Source organism: Gavia stellata, chromosome 12, assembly GCF_030936135.1.
Source record: "Gavia stellata isolate bGavSte3 chromosome 12, bGavSte3.hap2, whole genome shotgun sequence".
Lineage (NCBI taxonomy): Eukaryota > Metazoa > Chordata > Aves > Gaviiformes > Gaviidae > Gavia > Gavia stellata.
The window spans coordinates 12737406-12758683 of NC_082605.1; the positions used below are offsets into that span (position 1 = coordinate 12737406).

Genomic DNA, 21278 nt, shown 5'->3' on the forward strand with positions numbered 1-21278 from the left:
AGTGTCTGGCTTGGTTCATAGAGAATGAACCAATAATATTTCATTATCTCAATTAAGAGGCTTGTTAAATATTTCTTTTGGCCTGCCTGTCAGCTAGCAGGCCAGTGCTTGAATTCTTTAGTTGAGCCAGTATGTGATGCATAGCTTTAGAAATGTGCTTTCATAGTTTGTTTCTAAATGGGTTACTTGATAAAGGGAGAGGAGGAGGCAGGGAATCACACGTGACTCTACCCTAGCTCTTTGTCACCGTTCAAAGCAGCACTGAGATACACCTTTTCCACAGCCCAAAGGTTAAAGATAAAACGTAGGAAGAATTTGAAAGAGCCCCCAACCAGTCCACGGATCCATGCCTATGGAAGCTGTAGTAGCATGCTAGTAGTATACCTTCCACTATCCTTTTGTAAGAATGCAATGCTTGTAACTTCTGACACCATCAGATCAGGGATGCTTGAGCATTTCCTGAATATATCTTATACCTAGTTTTTTACAGAGGGTGATTACCTATTGCATACATTCTCTTCTGAAACTATGTGCTGTCCCATTCTACTTTTCTAAGTTTTGGGTGCATTCGTGTGTGGTACAACTAACTACACTCTTCCTATCCTCCCTTTGTTTTGTTTCTGTCTTCATACTCCTTGGACATCACACCCTCTGCTGCATTCTACATTACAGTTTCTTAGATATCATCTCTGGCTTTTGGTCATCTCTTGCATGATATGTTCAAGCTTCTGCAGTGTGGATGTGAAATGCAACTTTCTGACGTATTATTTTCAAACCAGTGTGTTACCATGCATGTCTTCCCTTCTTCCTTCTTTAGTTCTAAAGGCATTTGTGAAAAGTGTATCTGATGCTTTGTTTGGCACCTGCAATCTCAATCCCCTGTGAAATTGTAATCATCTCCATAGCAGCCAACTCTGTCTGGGACATCACAGGCTTCTGACTTCAGGTAGGGAATAAGCAGCAGGGCTAGAGGAACTCTTAATAAATACCCTGTATTCGTACAAAATGTCCCTTGTTGCCTAACCCAGTTTGGAACAGTGAATATTTCAAATGACACATGCTTTGTACCACTCATGCTTCAAACATCATCATAAAGTGTACTAAAGTTTCTAGTAATAACAGCTGGGGATAAACGGAAACAGAAAGCAACTTTCAAGCAGATCTGTCACAAATAGAATGTTTCTCAGTATACTTCAATGCACTGAAACATCAGCAGCTCTTGAAAACAAGCAAGGCATTGAAAATACATTTGAGTTGTGAGTAAAAGTTTCCTCTGCAACCTCTGGTTCATCGTACAACTTATCGGTGGTAAGTGGGACCTAATGGGAGGTATTATGGGAGAAACTACTTGGGGGGAAGAATGGTGAGTATACTGAGGTTGTAGTCTGCAGTTGGGAGATTCCGTTTTGGTTCTTTGATATCAGTTTTGAAAGACCCTAAGGGAGTCACTAAAAGTCTGTCTGCTGCAGGGTGCATTGGTGTGGAGGCATTATTCAGTGTGGGCATCTCAGCTCTGATCAGGTCTGCCTGGGAGTCCATGGGTCGTCATTATGCAGATCAGCGCACCTCTAATGTGTCTGCATCTCAGCACCCTACTTGAGAGATTAGGTATTTGGTTTGTGTTCCCTTCCAGAGGTGTCATATGGATAAATATGCTGAATTGCTTTGTGAATAAGGTCAGGCAAGCTTGTAGGTTGAAAAGATGAGTAGGTGTGTGGGTACATGGATCCATGTCTTGCCAGAAACAGGAAAAAGCCTCTTGCCCGCCAGTATTGTTACACGTATTGTTTTTGTGCTCCCAGAATAGTCTGCTACCCCAGGAGAGTAGCACTGCCACAGAATTAATTTATTTAGATTAAGCAAAACTTTCTTCCTTTTTTAAGAGTTCATCTTCTGACTCTTTTCCTTTCTTTTCTTGTATTACGCTTCACATGAAAAGCACCTTCCATCTGAATTGTGCAGAAGGGTCAGTACTATGTTACTCTTTTTTCTTTTCCTTATTTATTTTCTCCTTAATGAAATACAAGTCACTTATTTAGTAATGTGATTTTATGGGTGTTATGCAGAAAATCAGCAGGAGAATCAGGGTCCTTTGGTCATCCACCAGACCTCCCTGCCTTCTTACATCTGTTTCATTTCAGTTGAAATCGCTTAGTCCTTTTCTGTATAGAAGATGGATATTGGTTCAGAAGGATAGCTATGGTTCTCTTATCAGAAAATTGTAATAATTTTGGCACTTACAAAGTGCCCATCAGTGCCCCTATTGTTGCTGTGGTATCTCTTTTGTCAGGCTCCATGTACGGGCCACTTCGTTCTCATCCCTCTCCCCATCCTATTTCAGCTGGTTTTTGGGTTGGAATATATATAGCAGCTCTGGTTAAACCAAAGCCAGAGATTTTGCCTTTAATCAAGTGTCTTTGAGAGCAAGAGGATTTACAGATGAGCCTATAGTGCTTGTGCCTTATTGTGGCCCTGTTGGCTGGGATGTCAAACATGGGAACCAAAATATTTCTTTTTCCTTTAAAAACAAACAGATACCACCACCACACCCCTACAACCCCCTATTTCATGTACTCCTTTTCTTACTTATCAACAGTCCCTCACTGCCTAGCTTAAAATCTCTTCTAAGCCCTATTATACCACTGTATTTCCATCAGCAGGGGAGCAGAAAGAAGGAAATGCACAGCAGCTTGCTTTCAGATGTAATTTTTCTCATTAACAATGGCTGTTGGCTGTAAAATGACAGGTCTGAGCCCACAGAGATGTTTCTGTCCCATCTGCTTAATCATATTGGACCAGCATTTTCTGTGATTGTACCATCATCATTGAAAGTTAAGAGAAATGCTGCTGGGATGCTATAGATTAGCAGGGTTTGTGTTCATGTTAAATGGACTAATAATTCTGGTTTTGAAAGGTCTTCTGCCTGGTGATAACTTATGGGGCCCCAGAGATTTTTGGGGTGGGATGGGGGAAGAAAAACAAGTGCCATTCTTCTTGCTATTGTTGCTTGTTATTTTTAAACTTAAAGTTTGGCTCAGTTCCATCAATGACATGTTTTCATAATGCTGATTCAGTTTAAGGGTGGGAATGCAGTGAAGTGCTGCTGGTTGTAAAGAGCTAAAAGGCAAAAGTTGTTGCTATAACTACTCAGACTTTTTTTTTTTAGTTGAGCACTGTTTAGATGATGACCAGGTTATGCTTAAGCAAGTGCTTGTATACCAAGTTTTGGAAGTGTCACTCATACTTCAGAAGATGGAAGAGAAATTCTCTGACACCCATCTCCTCTCCAAATCTGCAGCACCCAGCCAGAGGAACTGGGGGTGCTGGTGGTGTATGCAGAGAGCGTGTGGAGAGAGTACTTAATTATCAGAGCAGTCCTATGTATGTCTGTAAAAGCAAACGCATGGTCAGGGAGAATGTGTGTTGCTATAAAAATGTTACAACATAGCCTTGTATTTCAGATTTTCCTTGTGATTGTAGGGATGTGTTAAATCTGTAGAAGTTTTCTGACACTCCAATGGGCAAGTGTTTATAAAGTGGAGGATCTGAGGTTTATTTTTTAAGGTAAGGTGAAGAACAATTGAAGTGGAGAAATAAACATCATGATTCATGAAAAACAAAGACTTGGATAAGGTGGAGTTCTGAAAAAGGCAATAGGAAGATGTCACCTTTCTATGACTATATGTTTTCATTTAATAAGGAGAAATAAATTATCAAGGTAATGAGTTTGAGTATGATACTAATAAGAGCATTTCAAACTTGTGGGGATAATCCAAAATGAACTGCAATACTGAAGGATTGTAGTTCCACCGAGAGGGATGCCATATACCAGTCCTGAGCAATGATATTTTTAGTTCCTTCCAGTCTGCATCCCATGTGCTTTCCTTGCACTCACACTTTTTATTTTTAATTTCTTCTTCTACTGATGCTCTTTTGTTCTTGTTCCCAGGCTGTGGAGCTGCAAGGCAGGGAGGCAGAGTTGAAACGGCAAGAAGCCTTCTATAAAGAGCAGTTGGCCCGCATTGAGAGGAAGGTAAGGCTAAGTTGTCTTTTATTTGTGGCCTCTGCATACTAAGGGGATCAGATGTGGATCTGTGTGGATGCGAAGAGTAGAGAAACAAGAAGCATTGTGCTGAAACCTGGAACTGTCAGCTCCCAGTATCTATCTGCTTCCCACCCCTTACATAGTTAAGTGATGAAAAAGCTGTACAAACTAAATCTTTTGAGCAACTTGCATTTGAAAGATAAGGGGGTTTTAACTGGATGATTTTTAAAAAAAGATGTCTAGTAGTTCAAACTTTATTTTCTTTTTCGCTATGGGGTTTAGGTGAAAGTTAAATTGAAAAAAAACAAGTGCCCTGGTTTTTTTATTCCTTTTGTTAAAAATCCTTTCCTAAATTAAAAAAAAAACCACCACAAATCTTGCTATAAATATGAATTAAAGTTGTATTATTAATTTTTCTCTGGGGAGCCCAACAGTTCAAAGAGTGGTGCTGCAGTACACTGCCTGCTTCTTGCTGGATAAGCCTTTGAAATGAACGTGATTTAAAGAGACACTGTCAAGTATCTTTTAAGCCTGAAATGACCTTTGAAAATCCATTTAGGGATTTGAATCTCTCCCCTAAATGTGGGATTTGCTTCTCTGTTTAATTGTTTACCGTGATGAGTTTTTAAAAATTGATGCTATAAAAATAGGAGCAGCCATGCTGCTCCTTATGAACTAACGTGTTTTTCACTTCCTGTCAGAATGAAATAATGTTATAAGTAGTCTTTATTTTTTAATAAATGTGGAGAATAATCTTCTCCAATTTAAGGCAATTAGACCTCCTGACAGGGAGTTGCATACATCTGACTTGCATTTCTTTTTAGTCACATAACACAACTACAAACAATGAAAAAGATGCGTTGTAAAGAGACAGAGAAATCAATCGGCTTTACTATGAACATGTAGCATGTTGGTGAATACGGAGCATGGGAAAATTGCAGATTATAGAAATGGTAGGAAACTATTGGCACATCTATTCCTTTTCTCATTCCCTGCTACTGCATGATTGTCCATGCAGCATTTTTTTTTAAGCCATTGATGGTAAAACATGCCCATGAGCAATTTCACATGATACAATTTTGCGACACTTTAATCCATACAGTTCATTAAAAAATAAACTATTAAAACTACCACTCAGTGTTGCATTCCGATTTTTAAATTCTATTTCTAGATAATGGGGATTGTTCAGGGAAATTGCAAACAATCTAGCAGCTATCGTTCTAATTATCACAGTTGTCCATATGTTCATACACAAAGGGAATTTTTGCAATTTCTTGGTCTCGTGCTGTGTGCTTCTATTATATTCTTCTCTCCGGATCTGGTTTCATGAAGCGGAAACTGCAGGGAAAATCTGTATGTGTGTCTGTCCTTTATGGACAGTGGAGTGGGGAGAAGTTTGTGTCCAGGCTGCATTGTCCTCTTTTTGACGTCTTTTGTTATATTTTGTGTTTCCCTTTTTGGGTCCATGTCCCTTTCTGCAGGGTAACTTTTTAAACAAGGTGATGGATATTTTAGTGCAGGATCTTCTCAGGGGAGTAAGATGGCTTGCCCATACTCCTATTCAAACTGCAGAGCTGCATAGAAACTGTCTTCTAGTTCATACGTGTACAAAAGCAAGTAGATAAAAAGGACAGGTTTTCTTTCCTCTCTTGAAACACTAGATAGTTTCTGACCCTTGAACACTAGCATTTTGCTGGTAATAAAATAGAAGAATGCCTCCAACTGTTAGTCTAGATTGGAGTGGGAGGTGGTGGGGGCTAGAAGGGAGAGGAGAGAAATGTACTTGAAACAGTGTAATAAAGCTTAATTGTATTAGTTTTGAAAAAGGTTTTCGATCTTCTCTGTGGATAATTTTATTCCTGTAATGGTTGGAAAGATGGAAAACACAGCACAGAACAATCTTTTTTATTAGCTGTTGCTTTTATATAATTCTGCTTTTATTTGTTGAATACACGCAGACCTTGACATTTATTTATTTATTTTTCCTTCCACTGTGCTAAAACCTTCCAACTCAGGCTTAGATATATTTTTATATATCTATGTATATATGTGTGTGTATATGTTAGAAAAAAGCTATTGGTAAGGAGATGAGGTGGGGTGGAGCTCTGAAGTAGAAGTTTGCTTTTTCTGCTGTTTTCAGAGGGGATGGTCACTTGCAGTGTGGTCACTGGTAGTTCGGAGGTGTTGGTCTGGGAGTGAATGGATGTGGTGGCTCAGTGTGGAGGTAGAAAGCTGAAATTTCTCCTTCTAAAGACGAGGCTGTCAGGAATTCTCCCCTCTCCTCCCCTGCTGTGCCTATCTATAACCTCAGGTTGGCTTTCTCCCCGCTTTTGCATGGTAACAGAATTCAGCAGTAGGAGACTTAGAGATTCATTTTTGAAGGATGTTTTGAACTGTTTGTGTTGAGAACTAAGTACCTTCCTGTTAGGATGCTAAGAATAATTGTGTTATATACTTCTTATAACATCGTAGCTGCTGCAGTGAATCAAACATGGAGACTGTCCTATTTCTTCTGACTGGTCAATTTTCAAAGACTTTGAAGGAAGATGTAAAAAAACCCTCACCAAACAACAAAAAAACTTTTGGAGAACAACTTTGAGAAGAGTCTTCCTAAGTGTTGTCAGTTGGAGGCTGACACATGCCCTGCTTGCAAAAGAGTTTATTTTCATTCAGTATTTTTATTCACTGTAACGGAACTTGGATTTCTGCCATCGTTCTTCTATGTGTCTCAGGCATTTTTCCTGAAGTCTTGTTTAGCTCTTTGCCTCCAATATCATGTGGCAGTGTGTGCCACAGGTTAACTTGTATACTCTATAAATTCTCTGTTACCAGTTTCAAATACTTTTTTCATTTACTATCCTTAATGTGAAAGAGATAAAAGGAATTCTCTTCATTATTCATTACCTGTAGATTTCTGTTTCCTCTTTTACCTTCCCATTAAACTGAGCAATCCTCACCTTTTCAGCCTCTGCTTGTGTGAATGATTTTTTTCCCCCACAGGTTTCTCATTCTACTTGTTTGTCTTTGGGCCCTTTCCCCCTTGCAGCTCTGTCTTTGAGATGTATTGACCAGAACTGAACTCAGTAGTTCCCCTGCATGCAGCAGATTGTGTGAATACATTATCCTTTTATTTTGTAATCTCTGAAAGAGTCCTGTAATCTACTGGACAGACCACAGAATTGGAAGCAAAAAACTGCTCATTTTCTAATAGCTGTTTCTCTTCTGGGAGTTTGAAACAATTACTTAGTCCATCTATCTCAGTTATTCCATCCATATGATGGAATAGCTTATAATGGGAGGGCAAAGTGTTGTGAAACAGTAAAGCTATAGAAATGCTAAAAAGGCTGTGCCTTTAGTTCTGCATGAGATGAACTATGTGTGTACCTTATTTCAAACAGATCTTGAGAAACTCAGTTTCTCTAGTCTTATTAAAATTTTCACAGGAAAGGGCATGTATGAAAAAATAATTTCAGGGTTTCAGTTTTCGGGGTTTTCCCTACATCACCTACTAAAGCACTGGAAAAAGTAAGATGGTGAGTGCAGCAGTGCTGTGTCACACTAAAGATACATCTAGTTCAATATGCTGGTCCTGACTGTGACCGAAAGTGGATGTCCAGGGATGAGCGAGCGTAACATCAGGGCAAGTATATGGGATACTTGCCCTAAATGCTTTGATCATCTTGGCTGGTTGTCTTTGAAACTTTTCCATGTCTATTTAATCATATCTGAGTGGTGTGAACCAGAACTGTGCACACTGTGCTCAAGATATGGGTGGACCATGAATGTATACGGTGGCTGTTTGGTTCTCTGTTTCTTTGTGGTGCGATTTGCACTTCTGACTTGTGTTGAGCAAATGCCACTACTGCTACTAGCAGCATTCAGCTCTCTTGAGTTCAGATTTGAATGCATGAAGTAGCTGTACTGGGATTAAACCAATGCTGTGATTTGTTGCTGGGAGGTATTCTTCCCACTGTGCCCTTCATTATCAGTTTGTCAGGGGTAGCGTGTGTGTGAAGGGGTGGTAGGTATTATTCTGCCTGCAGTGCGATGCATGCTTTTTAGACTTTTTTTTTAATCAAATTTTATTGAACAAATTCCTTGAAGAGGATCAGGACACTGGTGGTGTCCTTGGTCTTCCTCACTTTAACTCTGGTAGTTCATTGTAGTTGTGTGTTTCAGTCTCTTAAGTTGCTTGTATGTTTTTGTTTTGGAGTGCCTGAAGTATTTTGGTAATCAGGAAAATTGCAGGGAATAGATCCTTTGAACTGACTGTTTCTTACATGACTGTGTGTAATTGCAGGATTTTGGAGCTAGTGATACAGACATTCGCTTCGACACCTGTGTTTCCAATGTGACTGTCTAATTTCCAATAAGTAATCCAATAATGAGACCTGGGTAATTCGTTATAAGCAGTTAAACTTCTAACTCTGACTTGTTAGAGTAATTTTACATCTCATCTATGTAATTTGGAATTGTTTCACAAAAAGTGGGTCTTGTCTCAACTGTTTTGAAGGGGGGTTTGTACTGTAGCATTTCTCTGGGTAGAAAGAATAAGAGTTGGACCCAATAATCTGTAAGGAAAACCTTAGAAACACTCAATTTGAGAAGCTTAAGCTGATGTTCTTTCACGCATTTTATGTTACTGAGAAACAGGGAGGGAGGGAGATGGAGGGAGCTTGGTATAAATAGTTAACATGTATACTGCTCAGAACTGGGATTTTTATTAAGGATTCCCTGTATGCGTTGTCCTGCTTTCTCCAAATGGTAGAAACATCCTTTAAAAAGTACAACAAAGAAAGAAATGCAGTCTCTCCTGGAACCCTTCAGATGCCAGGAGATTTCACTTAGCATATTAGTTGTATACTTTCTCCCAAGTAAATATTTGTTTGACTCCTTTTGCTATTTGGCCTCTTCTGGATTTAACCTGACAAAGGTTAAGGGCAGTGCTACAGTATAGCAAAACATGGGCAGCTCTTTGGAGTAGTGTCAAACGGCAGAGAAAGGCTGAAAGTAATCATGGCAGATGAAGTGAAACTCCTTGCTATAGATGGATGTCTCTTCTTTGTTTGGATTTTCCTAAGCTCCGGCTCCCACGTTATCTTTTATTAGGTGGCTGTGGACTACTGTGAGCAGTGGGTACATTAATATGCAACGTTTTTCTGCTTGTAGTTTCTCAGAACAGTAAGTAGTACAAGAGGTATTCATAAGCTGTAGAGTATTTATGCAAGTGGGAAAGGAATGCATTAAACAAATACTTTTTTTATTAATAAGGTAGACTGCACCTTTTTCTCTGCTTAGCTTCACAAATCTTGTTATTTTGTGTGTGGCATTCACCTTGTTTGGTTTGTTTAAATTAATCTCCTTTTGCCCTTGCACTTACCTTTTAATTCATGTTTGTAAAGCATTTAGGATGTTTAAAGAATGGGAGGTGAACTTATATTTGTTTGTTATTCTTATTGGCCTTGATCCTTCTTCTTGGAGCAGTCTCCCACTTCTGGTGCAGCCAGGTCACCCCTACATGTGAGTCCACTGTCATTTCTATGCTTTTTGGCCAGTAACTCATCTCAATAAAAATCTCCAGAGAAAGTGACAGCAGCCTGGAAAAAAAAGCCTTCCAGAATTATATGTTCATGTTAGGTCTTCATGATCAATTTTAAGCAGATTCTGCGGGGCTGAACAAACAGATGTCACATAGCAAAAATGGCAGGGGATTTCTGTTGAAGGCATCAGTTCCCTGAGTTGGGATCCCAGGATATGGCTGTATCCACGAGACCTAGAGAGCACTCACCTGCCTTTGAAAAAGCAAGCCGTGTTGAGGTGTTATTTTCAACCGAACCCTCTGCCCTCTCAGTGGGAGTTTAAAGATTCAGTGCCCTTTTCTAAATGAGTTGATATGTCTTGGCAGGAGTCACTGACACCATTTACTTTCTCAATAAAATGGCCTGTAATGTCTTAAGGCTGCGTGTGAGCTATTGCTGTGTGTGTAAGGGCTGCTTTATTTGCCTCCAGTCACTGTGTTGCCAGCCACTAACTTACTGCTCTGGCCAGTTCTGTGGGGTACTTTGAGGAAGAACAGCTAGTGTGAAACCAAGTTCTGGTCTCAAAAAATCTGTTTCCCTTACAGACGTATTTCTTGTCCCTGCTTTTGTAATCGAGCCTTAAAATATTCTTTACAATTTCCAATTTTTTTCTTACTGAATTTGTTCAATTCTCTTCTCATCCCCTGCCCTTGCTGCAAACCCTTCGTCCCACAAAACTAGCAGGGCTTTATGTGAACCTACAACAGCTGTGATCCAAAAAAGCAGTTTGTCTTTCAGGCCAGTGGAGCAATATAACGAAGCACCCAGTTCATCGAACTGCTGATTCAATCTTCTGAACACAAGAAGAATAATCCCCAGTATAGTTTTCTGAAATAGTCTGATAAGATCTGTCCTAATCATCCAGATCACTTCCCAGTTGCTCAGGCTGTCTGTCCAAGGCTGTGTGGGCATTGTCTTTCAGGCGGCCGTAGCTCTAGCAGTCTCTCAGGGCACAGCCTTTGATATTTAGAAAACTGAAGATTTTGTCCTGTGTGCATGTTAAATTTCTGCACAGGAACAAAATGAAAAAAAAAAGAACCTGAAATTGTTGTCTGAACTGATTGTGACCTGCCATTCTCTTCCTCTTTTCAGTTATTCACAGACATGAAATGCCATGCTGGGGGAGGAGGAGGGAATACAGCATCCCTAACTACTTCTTTCCACCAGTATCTGTTAGGGCTGAACAGCGTCTAGGGGAGGCTGCCTTCCTAATGCTTCTCCGTCGTCTCCCTGTCTGCGGGGAGAGGGTGCTTCGTTGTTGCTGTTGGCCAGCTTGCAAACTGACTTCCAGTACCCTGTGCTCAATTCAACCATTTAATGGCTGTTTTGCTGAAAGCTTGTAAAGTTTAGTAGTTAATATACTTCAGTACACCAGCTTTTAGAGATCAGATAAATTGATTGGTAATTTGATGAACTCAAAGAACATCTATAATAGGGTAAATAAAATGTGTTAGATGTCAGCACTGCCTCTGCCTTCTCTGTGGTGTGTATGTTCTCTCTTCAATATGTGTTGACTGATGTACAGTACACTACATTAGATTACAAGCAGCCTCTATGCAAACAGCAACTTAAGTGTTGCTTCCTCTCCAGTCTGCCCGATTAGTGTAGAGATGCGTTTGCAGTCTGTGTGCTGAAGGGTGAACTGTCAGAGCCGTACAGTGATTTTTGTTTCCCTGGCATTTAGACTACCTTTGCAGAGGGAGAGAATGATGCTTATGGGCTGCTTCATCTTGGAGGAATCCATCCTCAGGCTCGACTTGTGAAATAAATGTGGCAATGTGTGGTTTGAACTTAGTGTCTTAACACTGAATTTAGCAGCTGAATTTAGATAACAATCTGGTATCTGGTCTCATCAGAGTATCACTATGAAGACTTGTTAAAGGCAGAACAAAAAGACCTAGAATGTGATCTTGTCTCTTTGTTAGAACTCAACAGTGGAGTATTTGTCAAGTCTAGTCCAAAAAGAGCAAAACAAGAGGTGCTTTTGTCTTACTTTTGAGAGCTTTCCCCATTATGTAATATTTCTGATACCCTCTCTTGTAATTTTTATTCAACCCGATTTTTCCTTCATTTCATTCATTTTCTTGTTGCCTAATAGTTTAAATTTCTGTCTTCCCCCTCTTTGTGCTGTTTATATGCTTGTTTATAAGCAGAATGGTATTTATAAATGTGCGTATGTAGAGGTAGCACTGTTACCAGTAAAACCAGTGCTACTTTTCCAATGGAAAGCAGTGCTCGCATGCACATACATACACACACACGCGTGCAGACACACTGTCTCTCACCTATTTTTACTGTGGTGTAGTTGTACCTTAGCACCAGCTACATTATCCTGCTGCAATAAATACCAGTGCTGCTTGTTATTTCTGTGTAATTCGCCAACCAGTGTACAATTAATTTTTGGCCCTGTTATTGCAGTATTGGCTATTTTATGAAACTGGAGAGAAGTTAGCACAGTGAGTTGATTAAATATGTTCCAGACCTTAGGCTGGAGTCTGTGTGTCTGCTGGGATTTGGATGATTGAAGCTTGCATTTCTCTTGGGATATTCCAGATTTAGACTTGGTCTCGGAAATTGTTTCAGGTAGACAAAACTTCCCTGTGTGTGTGGAATCCACTTGCATAAGAGCCTGACTTTGGGGAATCCGAGATTTCTACTGCAGCCCGCAGCAGTCCTTCCACATGTGGTAGGAAAAAAGGCATCACTATTGTGACTTAAAAATAAAGCCAGGGCCTGGGCTCGTTTTGAAAAGGTCCTTAAAATTCTGGCTCTGCCCTTACAGAATGCGCTGTCATCATGTTAATGGAAAATATGGCTAATAATTACTCTGTGAATTGGGAAGACTCCACAGAACATCTCAAATTCGTGCTGAATTAAGTAGACCAGAGATCATACTTTAAAAAGGAACTACTCCGTATTTACAGTGGTTGTACCTTCTGAAATGAGTGTGTTTAGTAGTTTACTGTGGGTGTGTTAAATACATGTTTCATGACAGCCTAGGGCCACTTCTCTGAAGGCTTTTCCCCATCTGCCAGTCATTTTAAAGAAACATAAATAAAAGAGCTATTCCAGTTTCTTGAACATACAATGCACGTTCCCAAGAGACCAGAGTGACTCAGAAGTAGCTTGTAAATAACATGTTTTAATGTTCTTAAATATATGTGCACCATCAGGCTTGATGTGAGGTCTTGAGCCACTGCAAATGGTATTTGCTTTGTCTGTCACAGAATCTCCTGATCCCAGCATGATGTCTCATGGGTTTTTTGTTTGCTTGTTTTTGGGGTTAGCTGGTGTTTTGGCTATATATTCTGCTGCACCAAGAATGATCCCAATCGCAGTTTACCATTGAACACCTTGATTCAAATGAGGATTGCCTGGCTCACCCATTCACAGTCCAGCCCCATTGTAAGTAAATATGAAATAATGGCTGAATTTGTGTTTTGTTTTTAATAAAAATAATAAACATACATCTCATACACACTAGAACTGTCTGTCTTCTGTAGAGTTGAACCCTGAGAAATGTGGAGAGGAGAGTTTTGCCCTGGTTGGTACTCACCACTGGAGTAGCCATCAGATAAAAGACTGTGCTCTGCACAGAGAGTGGTGATGGCAAGGAACAGCCACGGAGCCAGAAAATGCTGAGAGGCCACTTAATCTATGTCAGTCTCCAAGGGGCCACAGAGGAGCGAGAGAGGAGAGAAGGAAATGTGACAGTTGGGATAAAACTTAAAGCATCTAATTCCAGAAGACTTGTAATAACTAGGTTCTTTTAAGAGAGGAGCTAGCTTTTCTTTTCCTTCCCAATTATTGCATTTCAGGTCTTTTCATAAGAAAAAAGGCTTAATTCCTTCTCCTTCCTCCTCTTTTCCCATTCTTTTGAACAGAAGCCAAATTTTTGCTTACGTAATTTCAAGCTGCAAGGTTGCTGTGAGCTTGCACGCCTGGGTCAATCGAGAAGTGCCTGGATTTTTTTTTTTTTTCCTCTAGAGATGTCTTATGTATTGGTTGGTATACAGAAATCATCTAATTTGCCCTGACATGCAGCAAGCCTTGAACTGGCTGGACTGTGGTTCTCGAAACAGAGAAGACAGCTCATATGGGCGTGTAAAAATGCTGTATCGTATGCTCACCTGGACATGTATATGAATTTTTTAACTTCATTTTTTCATAATAGTTACCTATACCACAAAATTTCCTTTGCCTGTTTAGTGGATTAAGTGTAGTATATGAGACCTTTCCCCTTGAGGTCATTTGTTCAGATACAGCTTCTGTTAGCAGCAGCAAAAAGACATTACTTGCTGATGGCTTAATCACTCATTCGCGTGGCACCGGCATAATAACTCTTCACCCAGTTAGAGGCAAGGGTTTGTTGCAGGAAGAACAAAAAAAAAAAGTGTCCTAGCTGACAATTTCTATGATAGGCAAAGGGCATCCTGGTGAGGAACACAGAGTTTGTCCTCGCCAGCTGAAAATAGGACGGGGCTGGGTTATAAGTTTGTTGTGTGTTTGCTTCTGTGCAGAGAGGATTTGACTCCAGGTCCGCTGTTGGTGGTGTTTGGTTTCTTCCCCTCCTGTTGTTCCCCGGCAAAAGTGTTGTTCTGTTCCTTCTTTGTGTTCCTGTTGTCCGATTTCTGAGCCCAAGCTGTCCCCAGTTGAAAAGCTAGGATTTTTTGTTTGGTCTTGTCCAGTAGATATAGGTGGAAAATTGATACTTTTTTCCATGAGCCTGAAAAATCCACTTATAACATTGTTTCCCAAGCCTGTTCTTGTTACAAAGTTTATCAGCTATAGCAACAAACCGCAGATAATTATGATGCTTATACCAAAATATTTCTTTTGGAGCTTTAAGCCTACTGTTATTTTTTCCTCATTTAGTCCCTAAGACAAGGTCTGTTGCTGTTTGCGTGTAGTACTCCTTACTGTTAGAGACGGTGTTTAGAGATTAAATTCTGAGAGTATATTTAGCCAGCATCTACGGGTACACGGTACACCATACATGTGACATTCTTCCATTTTATGTTCATGAGATGCCTTGGCAGCAAGGCTTTACGAGATTTTTCTGGGTTAATGTGAATAAGTAATTATTCCTATTATACTATAATGGGCTAAAAGTGAGAAATGCCTTGTTCCCTTTCCTCCGCCTGGTTTCTGTAATGAAAGTATGATATTAAGCTGGTGGTGACCAAATGCTATTGAAGGCCGCAGGTGACATCAAGCACCAGGGTTGTGACAGTCATCGACTGTGAGGGAGTGGTCTCTGCCAGAGTATGGGAATGAAGCATTTGTGTGGCTGCCTCTGCTCTCTGTGGGTGTTTGATTTTCATGTTAATATTTACATCTCAATAGCCCTGCTATGAAAATGCCTCTCTCCACCTGATTGGGAGTCTGTGGTCCTTCTGGGCTTGTCTTTGGAGACTTCACAAGCTCTTTGCCAGCTACAGAGACGTCTCTTCAATGCCTTGTCCTCTTCAGATGAGGCAAAACCGCTCTGTTGAAAACCGTGTGAAAGAGAAGATCACTAAAAGCAGAGAGAATGAGACTGTCAAATGATGGAAAGCAAATTGGTTACAAATATTTCCTGATTTCTTTCTCATCCCTTTTACCATCCTCTCTCCTTTGTCCTCCTTGGCTTTTTTATCTTAAGATAAACATCGTATTTATTTTCTCTTTACTATGTGGAGAATTTCAATCCATTTTGAATAGCAAAATAAGTATAAAAAGATACTAGTGTTCTTTTCTCTGGAATAACTGATGCCTTGCAGGGAGAACTGGAGGCTATGTGACAGTGGTATTGTAAAAGCAGGCCAAAGGAGTCTGTTAATCCATTTTCTTTTTCTTGTTATCAGTGTTTCATTTTATATTTTACTTTTCTTTTTAAGTAATATTCAATACTTCTTGGTAGAAATAGCCTAATAACATTTTTGCCAGCTGTAAAATAAATACACTGTTGCTTTATAATGTTTGTCCAAGTATTACTAATAAAGGGGAATGACATCAAGTTATCCTTGTAAAACTACTTTTGAACTGTGGAGCTGGGAACTTTTTTCAGGTATTCATTAACTGAGGTTTCTAGCTCGCTGGAAGATAAGTGAACATTGTCCCCATTTTAAAAGTGAGACCCTAATGCTTAAGGTTAGTATTTTCTATAATAGCTTTTGTTACTTCACTTTTTGGTTGTCTGGGTATGGTATCTTTCTTCAGATGTGCTGATTACCTGTAACTGGAGCTTGAAGTTTTGAATAATGAGCTCCTGAGCATCTCCAGACAGAGCCGCCAGCCAACGGGCACTTCTGAAAGTATGGATTTGTCTGTGTCATTAACTGTGTACAGTGACCTGTAAAGTCCTAGCGGTCTTTTTGGCTGTAATCATTAAACCAGCCTCTCTTACAGGATAAAATGGGAAGAGGAGCTGCAAGCGTAGTGAGAGAACTCTGACTGAAAATACAAATATCTTCAGAAAATGCTCTGGGAGTAATAATAATAAGAAAAAAGTACGGTGGCAAAATAAATTGCTGCTGATATAATTTTTCTTCCTCTCCCAAGTTTGCCTCTAGTATGGCAGTTTTTCTCCCTTTGATAAATAAATGCAAAGATGAGAATCGCTGCCAAAAACTGTCACATTTCTGGAACTTTCAGCCCCTGATTATTCATATTAAGCCTCTCCCCCCAGCAGTACAGTATTCTAAGTATGTACACCCACCATTCTGTCAGATCTGTGCAGTCTGTGTCTGGTTCATCTTCTGTGTCTTTGATGCGCTCCATAACGTAGGCAAAGAGAGGTCTGATAGTCTCTCTAAAAACCTGACAGTTTGTGTGACAATCTGTCCACGAATCCACAGGCTCCTTGTCAACCAAATGAGCCTTTGAATATTGGAGGTTTTCGGAACAGTGCTTGCAGCATTGCATATGCGCTAAGGGGAGAGTACAACAGGCTTCCTTGTAACCTGAGAGATGTCTGCATTTTCCTTAATCATTCCAGGGACATCTCATCATTGCTTGTTGGCTGGTTCTCAGCCCCGCACATGTCGGGGTTATTTAGCAAAGCTTGATTTACTGGAAACTGCACATGGATAATAATTTGCAGTTGGGGGTAGAGGAAAAACCCTGGGAGGGGGTGGAACTTGCAGGATGTGGTATACTTCTGGTTTTTGGTGGTTTTGTTTGTTTGTTTCTTACAGTGACTCTCTTCCTTGCAGTTCCCTTTTACCCATGCAAGTGCAGGGATGTGTTGCATTTTCTTTGGTGTTCTCCAGTCCTCTTGCACATCCTACTGCCTTGGGTCCCTCCTCTTCACTGGATTCTGGGAATCCAGTGAATTGCATTCCTTAGCTACCTGTTGTGGAAAAGGGTGGGGTTATGAATATAATTTAGGTTTTTAAAACTGGGACAGGAACTGTTAACGGGGACAGCTACTGCAGTTTATAAATGCAGCTTAGGGATATTCTCAGCAGAGAAAGCCAGGAGTTTTAGCTGCAGTGTGCCCATCCGAGGCGGTGGGAGTTCTCTTGGAGGCTCTGTCAAATATCAGCTTTGGCATGATGGCATCAAACCTTAGCTATAATGTTCCTCCCTTCCCAAAATAAGCTCCTGTGATGGACTGACAGGGGAATGCACTTAGTATCTTTTTTTTATATATGACAAGTACTTGATGATTGCCAATTTTCTATTTTTTAATTGTTTTTTTTTCCCTCTGAAGCGTTGGTCAGCCTCCTAGTGAAACTTTCAGCTACGTGCCTTGGCACTCTTGATAATCTAGCAGTTCCCTGGTTCCCCTTTTCTCCCCTTCCCTTAGCACTGATTCTCTGCATGCCTGTCGGTCTCTCTTGCACAATGCCCAGTTGTTAGAGGCAGCATCCTGTGACTTAGGAGATCATCCTGGTTGTGTGACAGATCGGCTGATAGGACCCAGGTATCACTACGGGACTAGTTGTGTAGCTGCCCAGCCCAGGCGCAGGGATTTAGCAGGCATTGCCGTGCCTTTAAAGTCACAGACGCTACGTTATCTGTGCAGGTCAGCAAGGTGTAGGACTTCTCTGAAGCAGATGCTGAAAAACGTTGATGTTTAATCAATGCCTGGGAAGCCTGTTTACCTGCACTTGTCAGGTATAATTGATTCAGGCATTTACTGTGAATTCCTCACCTAAGACTTCTCGCTCCTATATTAAACTTCCAGCTAGGAGGAGAGCAGAGTGATACTCTCCTATAACAGTTTTAGCGTTAATCTGGGCCTTTCACATTGCTGTTGCTGTCCTTGTCAGAAAGCCTGGGTTGCCTGCTGGCATTTTATGGCCTTTCTCTTTGAAGGTGCTTTTACTTTCCAGAGTTTGTGTTTAAAGAATTACTAATGCTTTATTTGCAGTCTTGCAGAACAGTGTGCTTTAAAGCAACCTCATATAAGTGTTTAATTCTTTCTGGGGTTTTTTTTGCTCCTTCTTCCCCTTTTAATTGCCTCTATAGTAATAATTTCTTTGTAGCTAGCTGTCTTTCTGAGTTGAAGATAACATGAGGCTTTTCTGCATGTTTCCATTGAGGCACTTGCAGCTCTTTGGAGAAGTTTCTAATACCGTCCTTCTGTGGGGTACATGTTTTAATTGGACTCTTCCCAGGGTACCTTCGTAGAGACAGTCTGACTCTGGTGTGTGATCTCAGTCTGGGTCTGTAAAGCTGTTCTTACCCAGATGGAATATCTCGGTGTGGGACCTCGTTCTGGGAAGTCCTGCGGTGTGTAGCTTTGATTCACTGTGTGCTTTAGGGGCTGTAGCTTAACCTTTATGTGCCTAGCTTGTTATTCACAGGATAAACCCAGCTGTGGTCCTTGTCCTCAGCTCTGCCTCCCTAAAGTTTTGTGGAGATTGGTATTTTGGGGCATTTTATCTTTGAGAAGCTGTCTAGGTATACTAGAGAACTAATATTTTGCTTTCAACTCAGGATAATAATTGCGGTTATGAGAAGATCTGTGCAAACAGGAATATACTTCTGCCCATGACTAGTTCAACTTTCCTGTGTTGTTACTGTGGACATTGCTCTTTTTCTGTCCTCTCTGAATCTTAATCCAAAATTTATGATCTCACAGCCTATTGCTGAAGGAAAGAATAGAATGACACAAATTCAATGCTCTCATTTCATTATTGGTCTCAGCAGGAGGAGTGGATGAACCCACACATGAACAGCAAACAACAGAGCTGTGTTTAGAAGTTGGCTTTGGGTAAAAAAAAAAATAAAAAAATCTTTTTTCCATATCAGCAAGCTGTAGTTGCTTGCATCTTTCCTCTATTACCTTTTGAGAAAAAACATTTGAATTCATATAAAAGCAGTTTAACCCTTGGCTTCTATGCTCTTGTGGTATGCTTTATATGCATATTTCTCTTCCTTCTTAACTGGCTTCTATGTGTATGTGTGCTTTTGCTTGATAGGAAGGAGAAAACATGAATGATCTCTTTTAGCTAAATGCTAGCTGATACCAACAAACAGGCTGAGCAGGGACTCAAGAAGAGCAAGCTCAGGAGGTAAAGAGATTGCTTCTTGCAATGTGTCCTGAAATTCCCAAACCCCCTGCTTTGGACCAAAGTTGATAGCAGTGATTGATTGTGTAGGTTGATTTTAACAGATCCAAAGGGTCATCCAGTGAACAGATCGGTTCTGCTCGTCTGCCTCTGTACCTGTGGGAGGGGTGCAGGTAGATGGGGTAATTTTTCAAATCTGTTAGAAGCCATTTGCATGAGACTTCAGAGCAATAAGAATGAGCAACCTGATTTATAGTGCGTGTGAACCAGCGACCCAGTGAGGTGTGTGGTGCCTGAGTGCACCTTTGCTTCCCTTAGGCAATGCTGTGAGCAAAGGCGGTTCCCGAAGCCTGTGCTAACTGAAGTTTTTCTGTAGCTTCCCGCTGTTCCTCATGGCAGCAGCTGTGTCCAGGGCATGTGCGTGTTCCCCGTCCCCAAGTGCGTCCGGGCAGGTGGCAGTTGTGCTGCTTTATCAGGATGGTGTGAGGTCTTATTTCTGGCTTTCGAAGCAGCTGGAAGCAGGAATTTGAACACCTCCCGGTTGACATTTGATACATGAGAAGTAACCTCCGCTTTTCTTTCTCCTCCCTCTCCCAAATTTGCGGTGTTTCCTACTCCCGGGGCACGCTGCATATTCCTCCCGCCATGCAGCACTGCCTCTCATGCTCCTTTTGGCTCAAGTGGGGCTTGCGGCGGAAGGTTTGCTGGAAGCTGGCGAGCGTGGATGTCAGGAGAGGGGATCGAAGCAACGCGTCTGTCAGGTGCGAGGCAGATTGTACCATCTAATCCCCCGGCTGTCGTCTGCAGCATTTGTCAAGGCCTCCGCTGGCCTGCTCCGTTTCATCAGAGGTATCACTAGCATTCATCTAGGCTGGCAGCATTTCAACAGCTGTTAATCCTCTTTGTATCTTTAAGCACTGTGACCACTGACAAGCTTCTATACTCTGAGGTGTCAAAATATCTCAAGACAGCTGTGGTGATGGTGGTTGGGGTTTTTTTTTTAATCCAAACACCTTCTGATCTATTGACCCAGACTGAACCTGATGGAGAAATCTGTGTCCCAGTGTCAGGTTTTTGCTACTACTGCTTGATGTTCACAAAGAATCTCACCTAAAAATCTGATTAATTTCTAGTTCCTCATGCTCGTGTTGCTCGGTTTTCTGTTTTACGTGTTACCGCAAGTAGCGCACATTTCACTGAAGTTGTAAGGAATGTGGTATAATGTCAATGTGAGAATGAGCTGGCAGGGTTTTCTCTTTATGCTTCAATTACTTTCCCTCCTGAAATAACCCTGAGAACTCAGTCTTCTGCTATATTGTTTTCTTACTCTCTTTGCTGTAGGTTGTGGAAAGGGCCTGGGCAGTGTAGCAAGGTGTAGTAGTGAGTGTTGGAGTTTCTCTGCCTGTTTGCAGCCAAGGAGGAATGCTGAATTAAAATGATTCCAAATTTAGCTCTAAGTTTTAAAATTGGTTCCCTTTGGAAGGGGAATTTTTAGTGCAAGGGTGTTTTGGGAGGAGTGGGGAGCAAGGGTATAGCAGCAAATCTGTTGTAGAAAAGCAGCAGCTAGAAGAAAGTGGTTCTGTTGGTCTTTAGGCTCTAGTTATGTATTTTTATAACTTCTCAGTGTTTTATTATTTGCTACGAACCATCATTTAATAGCAGGGGAAAATCTTTCATACTAACATTTCTTTGTTTAGTTTGTTTGTCCTCTCTGGAGAGCTCTCTCCCCATATGACAAAGCTCTGATGTTCTGAAGTTGGGTCCCCTAAGGCTCAGCTTTATTGAGAGAAGTGAAACATTTTAGGTGGTTCATTCATTCTTTCTGTGTCTCTTGTTATTTGAGCCCTTATGGTGTCCTTTGGTCATGTTTTTAAACTTATTTCTGCAACTAAGACTGCCAGGAGCTTTATTTAATAATAGTTGAGGTCTCATGTTCAGCTTTTTCTTTGTGAGCTGCCATTTTATCTCAAGCATCAAATATTGTGAAAGTAAATTAAAAGCAGCGTTGATGCCTTGTAATTTTGTGTTGAATGTTCTCTCTTTTACTGTGCAACTGAATATCGTTTTATGAAGCTAAAAGACTTCACTAAGACTACGGGCAGCTCAGACTTTGTTTCAAGTGCAAATACCAAACACCTTGATCCTGCTGAA

The 21278-nt window shown here is 40.8% G+C and overlaps 1 protein-coding gene across 2 annotated transcripts in view; it reads left to right on the top strand.

Moving 5' to 3' along the window:
* The window catches only part of CHCHD6 (coiled-coil-helix-coiled-coil-helix domain containing 6), a 113072-nt gene that overhangs the window by 34801 nt on the left and 56993 nt on the right, over positions 1 to 21278 (top strand). For both annotated transcript variants that reach the window (XM_059823316.1, XM_059823317.1), the window contains one exon: positions 3950 to 4033. In XM_059823316.1, coding sequence (XP_059679299.1) covers positions 3950 to 4033 — 84 coding nt within the window. The remainder of the gene's footprint in view (positions 1 to 3949; positions 4034 to 21278) is intronic.